The 10163-nt window shown below is 44.8% G+C and overlaps 1 protein-coding gene across 1 annotated transcript in view; it reads right to left on the bottom strand.

Moving 5' to 3' along the window:
* LOC106811166 (guanine nucleotide-binding protein alpha-4 subunit-like) overlaps positions 1–10163 on the bottom strand; it is a 59997-nt gene that overhangs the window by 4082 nt on the left and 45752 nt on the right. Inside the window, exon 2 of the mRNA XM_014814710.1 lies at positions 2284–2397. Within this exon, the coding sequence (XP_014670196.1) occupies positions 2284–2389 (106 nt within the window). The 5' untranslated portion in view covers positions 2390–2397. The remainder of the gene's footprint in view (positions 1–2283; positions 2398–10163) is intronic.

Raw genomic sequence — 10163 nt, 5'->3', positions numbered from 1 at the left:
CCGTCGCATATTATCTCTTCAACTAACTAATTACTTCAGTATAAGCCTGACTTACACATCCTGATCGCTTTTACTCCATTCTGCGCCCGCCCCCCCGCGTGGCTGTTGCCCGCGTGACAGTTGAGAGATTTTACAGAATCCCGCTCACGTGCTCAGCACAACGCGCCACGGTCGTATCAACGGGAGTGAATGCGAAGCAGACGTATAGGCCTATAACGTTCACACGGTCAAAACGCTTAAATTTAACACCCCACCTCTGAGCAATATAAAACCCACCTTGGGCCACAACATTATATTATAATTGTTATATATATATATAATTATATATATACTTATAATAATTATATTATATATTTATAATTGTTATATATATATATATTCATTTGCAACATAGCATGAACAGATCACTGGCTAAACCATTTAGAAATTCACGGACATTGGCTGTTCATAGAAACGAGGTAACGCATATTGGTGAACCCTTATTTATAGGTATAAACTCTAGGTCTATCATTATTGTAAAAAAATAAAAAAAAAAATAAAAAAAAAAAAAAAAATAAAAAAAAAAAAAAAAAAAATTATTTTCTTCATAATTTGCTCAGATTATAATTGCTTATTTGATTTCTTCTGCTTAGAATTCATTATATATTATATATATATATATATGTATAGGCCTATATAATATTTTCTACTAACAAAACAGTTATCTACAGACGAAAAACAGAAATGAATTAAAAAATTTTGTATGAGCGGAAGTGCTTAATGGCCAGTCTAGTGATTAACTTAGCCACCGTTGCTGCAGGTTGCTGCTGTGTGTCTAGTGATTAACTTAGCATCGTTTTTGCTGCAGGTTGCTGCTGTGTCTAAGTGATTAACTTAGCATTGTTGCTGCGGTTGCTGCTGCCTGTGTGATATTATTCGCATCATCGGACGATAATAGGCGATACGTATCAGTTGAATGACAGGAATTTATTATGAGCGCGGATAGCTTATAAGACAAACTATACTACGCGTGTTAGACAGTTTTTGTGAGCTCGGCATCGTGATCATGAATGCTGATACCAGTGCTTCACAGCTTCATGGGGAACGAGTTGTAAAACCCATTGAAAATACTAAAACATTTAACAACGTGCGTAAGGATTGTTTTTATCGTCCCGAGCCCCGTTCCAGGAGACACCCGTTCATTAAGCGATGCGCTTCCTTCAGCGGAGGCCCGTTAAAGCGGGTTGGAAGCACTGTACCGCCATTGCGCATGCTATGCAATGTCGACCTCGATTCTCTCAAAGAATCTCTAAGTGGAACACCTACACAACGCGTGCCTTCGATGACTAAGATGTCGAACTTGGCAAATCGGATTGAGAGACTCCGCCAAACTTTCATTTATCTTACTACTCATAAAATAATTAGGTATAAATACAATCGCCCGGATGACGACATTAAATTAGCGGGTCGAAATTCTTGATGCGCCCTGGAACAAAAAATACGCATCCGCCGAAAAATGACAAAGCTAAGGCTTACCCCATCATTAGTTAGTTATGTCACACGCGCGAGCGAATAAGCAGCGAAGTCCTCCTGAACACCTTCTACCACACACACATATTACCTGTCATCTCATCCTGACTGGAAGCTGAGTGGTTACAAGTCTTCATGTTGACGGAGATGGTGAGGAGAGCTTCACACATAGTTGTCAAACACGTGGGCGTGTACTTGGCCCTTTCGTCTGTCGGGTTATCCGTCGCCATATGTGGCATCCTAAGCTGTTTGGTTGAACGTACTCTTACCTGATTCCTGCCGCGGCCTGTAACACGACGTTACATACAGTCAATGTCGTTATACGCGCCTGTAGTCGTCGCGGAGCATTGATTTTACGGGCAGTTACGAGTCAGCCATATAGGTACACGCAGCTCTGCAAAGTAACTCATTACTTACCGATTCAGACATTCGTTGTTAATAGAAGTACAATTTTGATTTGAAGTACATTTCAAGGAGTAGCTTTATATTATATATATTATGATTGTTCAACGTAGCTTAAAAGTCAAACAAAAATAAAAAAATCCTTGTGGGATAAATTGTTTAATTAAACAGAAACATATCTCCAGGTTGCTTCTTTGTATTCTCCCATTAGAACGGAAATATTTATACTTATTTTAAATTTACCGGAATAACAGGAAATTAATATGAATTTACAGGACTTTGGCTATTATATATTACATTATATATGTGATTACTGCATGCACGGAGCGATGTTATCGAGCTATCATGATTGCGATGTAAAGCAACGGTTACCGAGAATCAAGAGCTGCACTTCCCGTGCCCGCTTCTCCCGCTCGTGGTCAAGGTCATGGTCGATGCTCCGACTACGCAGCGTCGCTAGCTTATTGCACTTGTTCATGCTTGGACCTAAATAATGTAATGAAAAATCATCATCATGTAGTTATAATATAATTATGTGCTATCCGTGTAGCAGTAATAACGCAGTAACGTTGCGCCACGCACGGGTACTATGATCTGTAGCGTTCGGTAGATCTTTCTTACGCCTCCTAGTAAGATCTACTTTCGGTTATTGCTTTCTTGTCTGTATGCTACCCGGGGCGTGGTACTTGGGAAAATTTCTCTCTCGTCTAATCTAGGTCACAGTTCTGTATAGATTAAAATATTTATGACGCTTCAATTACTCCAAGTTATGTATGACGTATTTCCAATTCTATACGGGCATCATATTATCTGAGCATGAAATCTGATAACTATTTTTAATTAATTTCCTTCAATCAATTGAATTTTCTTATTAGTCCTGACGATGCTCGTGCAACTGAACGTCATCTACATCATGATTGTTGTTGCTGTGGCATCATCATCATCATCATCATCATCATCATCATCATCATCATCATCATCATCACCATCATCATCACCGTCATCATCATCATCATCACCAACATCACAATTCTCATACTGAAATCTTTGAGTATAATATATACTGACAATGTCTAAAATAAATAATAAATGCGTTCCAATATCGGTCAACCATTTACGGAGAATTATATGAAAGTAAAAATACCTTGAAAATAAATCTATACCCAACAGCCGTAGGCCTATACGAATTATACAGATTTACGCAAACGCAAACATTCAAGCGGTAGAACGTATAACATGATATCGGGTATCAGCCAATAGCTCTGTGGGATCAATTATGTCTCTGCTATATGACAAAAATTCAATAAGCCAACGCCCTAAAACAGCAAATCATAGAAAATCTAAAATGTCCTATATGGCGTAACTCGGCTAATGAAGCTATCTTATTCTGTAAATTGTCAAAGACGCCATTGATACCTGTCTAGAATTTAATAATAATATATAGTGTTTCTGTAGAAATTGAAGGACGTGGCGATTAGACAGATATTATGATAATGAATATACCGTCTATTAGTAAAGCTAATGGCATTTATAGTGCACGCGCGCGAAAGAATTAGTCCTAAAAAACGTTGTGAGGTAAGAACCTAGATGGAAACGTGTTTTTGCTGTTTTTTGCTGTTGAATTATTTGTTTAGCTGTAATCTTAGTAGATATGCGTTAATGTTTTCTTGGCTCGGATGCCGTACTGCATGGCGGCATGGAAGCAGTTGATGCATGCCACGGAACACCGAAACATGTGAAAGTTCCATGTTTAATAACTTTGAAAAGTATCGTTTTTCTGAATTATGCGACACAATTACATTACATTATATTTACAATTTGAGCAATTCTCTGTATGCTTGCTTTAACAACTCTCAATGCCTCTGACAGAACATTGAGCTTAAAATGTCAGTCAGCCCGCATTATACATAATCTGTGTGATTTATATGAAATAAGATTATAAGCTATAGTATGCAGACGGTCTTTCGAATCGCTGACTGTGTAAATTGCACCTACATGTTGAGCAAACATTGAGTCAACGCTTCTTAACGATTCGTGTGTAAAAATAGTCTGAGACTCAAAAATTTCCTGAAACTTCTATACCGAAGCTTATCTATTGATGTAACGTAACATTTTTAATGTTATCGAACAACCTGCTTGTTAGTCAAAGGTTTATGATAGGGTTAGGGCTATATTAAACATATTAACTATATTAAACATTGGTTTTCGCGAACGTCTTAAAACTACGCGAGACAAGCAAATGAAGACAAATTTACGATTTTTACAAATTTTATTTTTCAAGTTGTGAGGTACAGTGCTAGATCCGTCCGGCGACGGAAAAGATGTTCTATTTTGTGTTCTAAGTGTTAAAAATATTTAGCGTTACCGTCGTTAACCCTTATTCTGACGGATATAAATTTGCTATAGATTTCACACGAAATGAGTGAATCGTAACACGAGCCCGATAAAAGAAAGGAAACGCGCTGTTATTCAAACTGACAAAGAAAAAGGCATTTTTTACCGAAAATCTGAGTCATTCCAAGTTATTCGCTAATAAATCATCTGTTAGTTCTATGTGCTTGTCGCCATCGCTTCACTTTATAACGTGATTGCCTGGATTGCCTGCATGCACGAGGAGCGTCATATATTGATATTGCCTGCATGCGCGAGAGCCGATCTCAACCGATAATTCTGGCTTCGCTGCTCATCCATGTACACATCACATGCCACACACACACCACACACACACACACACACACACAACACACACACACACACACACCACACACACACACACCACACACACACTCACACACCACACACACACACACAAACCACCACACACACACACACACACACACACCCCACACACACACACACCATACACACACACGCAGCGCACAAGCACACACACACTCACAACATCACACACACACACACGGCATACGCACACACACACACCACACACATACACACACGCACGCAACGCACGCACGCACGCACGCACGCACGCACAGCGACGCACACACGCGCGCGCGCGCACACATGCACACAGCCACGCGCGAGCGCGAACACACACCACACGACACACACACACACACACAAAACACGACACACACAACACACACACCACAGCCACGTACACACAACACCACACACACGACACACACACACACACACACACACAAACACACACAATACACACACACACACACACACACACACACACACACAACACACCGCCACGACACAGCGCGCGACCCACACACCACAGCACACACACCCACACGACACCACACACACGACACACACACACACGACACAGCACAGCACACACACACCAACACACACCACACACACCACACAACACACACACGCCACGCACACATTCGCGCGCCCACCCAACACACACACACAACCACACACACACACACACACACACACACACACACACACACACACGCACGCACACACCACACAACACGCCACGCACTAAGCAACACCACACACTCACACACATACACACACACACACACACACACAACAACACACACAGCACACACACACACGCACACACGCACGCACAAGCACACACAACACTCACAAACACACACACACACACACACACGCAGCCACGCACCACACACAACACCACACAATACACACACGCACGCACGCACGCACGCACGCCACGCACACACGCCACTTCACGCACAAGCACCACACCACTCTCGCACGCGCACACTAGCGCCACACGCACACAGCACGACGCACACGCACACGCACACGCACACGCACTACACACAACACACACACATACACACGCAATTAATTACAACCGCCCTTAATTGTAAATTAGTTGGAATTAACCGAGAAATACCAGGACAGTTTTCTTTAATGATTCGGCAATTGAAATCAACCGGCCGCGAGAAAGTAAAAAAATTGAACTTACGATTTAAATTATGCCGGAAACTTAGAAAATTATGCACATATTTGTCACCTGGGAAACTGGGAATGACCCCATTCCATTGTTCCTCTATACACTATTAGCACCGTGAAAAGTTAATTCTCGTTATACATAGTTAGCGGTTATAATATCTTTGACCCCCCCCCTCCCGCCACCCGCCACGCCAGGCGCTTTAATAATGTTTCCCCAATACTTTTTCAAACTGACGCAACATACACATGTTCCCCTGCTGGGAGGGGGGCGGGCGGGTATATGTTTTTGCTACGCGGAATTGGACCATTTTAATCACCTGGAACAAGACGGTTTAATTCATGCTAGGATTGGCTGCTACACTCCGGAAGGGTGTACATGTGTGTGGTAGGATACGCCAGATGCGAGGAAACGTAATAAAACCTGCCAGCCTCTCTCTCATTAGCTGCCTGAGCGCAGTAGCCGTATGACTGGAGTGACTATTATACGGTGGCCTTATTCCCTGCATTGATATGAACACTTAATTGCTTCCACTAATAGCCATCTCAGTATATATCAGTTCGCTGCCTTAGTGAAGCTATTCAAATCGTATTACAAGGCGCAAGCATTTTCATTGCCACTTTCTACGCTTCAGGCAATTCCCCGCCAAAGCGTTGCAGCGGGCTGTAAAAGCCATTTTACATGCAGTTCAATCCATTATTTCAACACCGCAATGACGCGAATTACTAACAACAGACATTACAATGCTCATCGGAAAGGTTTTTTACTAACATTCGCTACACTCCGCGCCTTGCGTGTTACTCTATCTAAATTTTGTTTGTGCCGAATATTACTAAAGATATTCGGGTTGTTTTTTTACACGCAACGCTGGCACGCGCTGCATATTTAATTATGCATAACTTGTGTTCGCTACTGATCGGCCTTGTGCCTATATACAGCACGATTTCACGCACGGCGCTGGGTGCTAGGCCTACGTTATATATACTCGACCCTCACCTCACGCAAGAGCTTATATATATATATAGATTATACACACACACCACACACACACCCACACACACACACACACACACACACACACACACACACACACCACACACACACACACACACACACACACACACAGCACCACACACACACACACACACACACACACAACACACACAAACACACACCACACACACACACAACCCACACACATATATACACACACACACACACACACACACACACACACACACACACACAAACACACACACACACCACGCACACACACACACACACACACGCCACGCGCACACAACACACACACACACGCAACGACGCACGGCACGCACGCACGCACCGCAACGCACGCACGGCACGCCACACACACACGCACGCACGCACACCACACGCACACACGCACGCACGCACGCACGGCACGCACGCTCGCACGCACCAGCACACACCCATACCCCCCACCCCCCCCCTCACAACACTACACGCACACACGCACGCACGCACGCACGCACGCACTCGCACGCCACACGCACGCACGTACGCACGCACGCACCACGTACACACACACGCACGCACACACAACACCATACACCCCTCACCCACCCTACACACACCACACACACGCAACGCACGCACGCACGCAACGCCACGCACGCACGCACGCACACACACACGCACACACGCACGCCACGCACGCACGCACGCACGCACGCACGGTACGCACACCACACGCACGCACGCACGCACACACGCGCACACACGCACGCACACACACGCACACAACACGACACACACAGCACCCATACAAACCCCACACCACCCCACACACACACACGCGAACGCACGCACGCACGCACGCACACACACACTGCACACACGCACGCCCACGCACGCACGCACGCACGCGCACACACACACCATACACCCATCACACACACACACAACACACACACACACACACACACCCATACACCCCCCCCCCACACACACACACACATGCACCCAACCCCACCAACACACACACGCACGTTGTCTTGCGACGAAACTATTACAGCTTCATTTAATTGGAAGAGAAGCCCTCGCCGTGTTTTCCTGACATAGTATTTGCGCTCGTGCATTGAGTAATCCCCACCTGCATGCCTATACCAGTCCACTTTAATAATCACACACATATACGCACGCCGCACGGCACGCACGCACGCATGCATACATTTATTTTTCTGTGCCTTATCAGACGGTTAATGGTAATTTTCGGGAATCCATCTCCGCGCTGTTTTCCGATTGTCCTGGTTCGTGTAAGGAATTCCTGTAGCGTCCGAAGGTCCTTGGTTAGTGTAAGGTAGTGTAGGTAGTGTAGGTAGTGTAAGAATTCCTGGTAGCGTCCGGAAAGGTTCCTGGTAGGGTAAGTTAGTGTAAGTGAAGCGTAGTGTAAGGTATGCTAAGGAAATTCCGCTGCCTCGTATACAGCTAGCTTTCCCACTCTATTACGAATTAGACTCGAACTCCTCGATTGCATATCTCCTCAGGGCCGATGGTTCCTGCGTCGCTAACCATTCTAACTAGACAGCCCCCTTCCTTCTAATATGCAGCTCGACGCATCTCTAAAGCAAGCATACCTGCGCCGACACAGAGGAGAGAGAGGGTACAGACAGGACAGACAGCAGACAAAAAGAGAGGAGAGAGAAATGACAGAGCGAGCAAAGCGCGAGAGAGAGAAGAGTTCCGAGAGCGAGGAGAGATGAGAGAGAAGTAGAGAGTGTGTGTAGTGAGAAGACGAGAGAGAGAGAGAGTGAGAGAGAGAGAGAGGCAGAAAATGTGTGAGAGCAGAGACAGAAAAGGAGAGAACGAGAATGAAACGCGTCAAGCTAAATGGAGAGTGAGAGAACGACAGGGGATCCCAATTAGGGACGTCACATGTAATCATGTATAGTTCAGGGAAGAAATTACAGGCACATATGATCAGAAAGCCCACGTTACACGTCTGTAGTCATCTATATCATTTCTGCCCTCATTACGCACAGATGATTAAAGATTAATTTAAGAATTACGATGATAGATAACTACAACAGACCATTAATAAAACGCTTTTATGCTCGTGATCCTATGCTTTACGTTGGATTGATAGCTCTTGACCACTAGTAACCAACAAACGCCAGCTTGAGCGAAGCCATGCTGGGTAGCAAATATACATGTGACTGAGTAATGAAGCAGTGAACATGTGCATACCGGGCATATTATTTTTAATAGGGTTGTTTAGGAATTCTCCCAATAAAGCTTGTTCACACAATCTAAGGGTTCCAAGCAATCTTACGTCAAGCGGCTGTTGGGCTGAGGGGGAGGCGGCGGTTGCGGCTCGTAGTAAACAGCAGAGCGGGGGAGGGCTGCGGCGTGCAGTAACAGCAAGGGTGCGGAGGTTGGATCCTCCATAGGCAAAAACAGCGAAATGTGAATTTCTGAAAGTCATGCTGAGTATTTGTGCGCACGCATTTACAACGTTCTTCACTTAATAATATTTTTTTTATTGTGGACTTCATAACTATGGCATTATGGCCGACCCCCCCCCTTGTTCCGAGCGGTCGCACTGCTCTATCTATTTTTAGAAGAGAAGTGCTCTGTTTTGCTTTCAGAAAAATTGCCGTGGCCAACTTCCCTTCCTATTTACCCCCCCACGCCTCCGACTAACACAAGAATGCTGTGCGCAAAGATAATCCGTCTACAGCATGCTTATCTATAAGTACCGTAAACACGTACTAAAAATCTTTTACGCATCTACAAATTTTGCAACAAAGTATTTAATATCCAGCACGAGTACCGTTTTTAAAACGGCCAGCGGATCCGATAATTAACTTTTTTTATCAGCCGCTTACTCTGAACATACTCCAGTACACCGATTCCCACTGTTTCCGCCAGCTCTACAAACAAATTGCCGCGACGCTAGCCTAGCTACGACAAGCTACGATCTGCCGAATTAATCTTGCGCTGCAGCCATGTGTGCCCAATTACTTAGCTACGTATTCGGCAGACGTTACCGATTTCCAGTCATTTCACCTGGCTTACATTAGTGACGTTTAATGGTTGCCTTTTTGTCTCCGCCATTAGACTATGTTTCACACTCCTGCGAAACTGCCACTTATTCGTAAGTCTCTCTAATGCAGCAGGTGTGGAATCTTCGTTTCACTTGCGAGCGGTACAGCAGCGTGTGATATTTTTAATGGAATTACTTTCATTCCATTCCGCTTGCCCCCCCCCCTTCCCTGCCCAGCCCCCACCCCGCCCCGCCACGGCCCCGCTAGCCAGCCCCAGGCAACACCCGCCTGCATGACGCCGAATTTTT

This window comes from Priapulus caudatus, unplaced genomic scaffold (assembly GCF_000485595.1).
Source record: "Priapulus caudatus unplaced genomic scaffold, Priapulus_caudatus-5.0.1 Scaffold511, whole genome shotgun sequence".
Classification (NCBI taxonomy): domain Eukaryota; kingdom Metazoa; phylum Priapulida; class Priapulimorpha; order Priapulimorphida; family Priapulidae; genus Priapulus; species Priapulus caudatus.
Note: the sequence above shows the minus strand (reverse complement) of the source record. Positions and strands in the feature narration are given on the sequence as shown.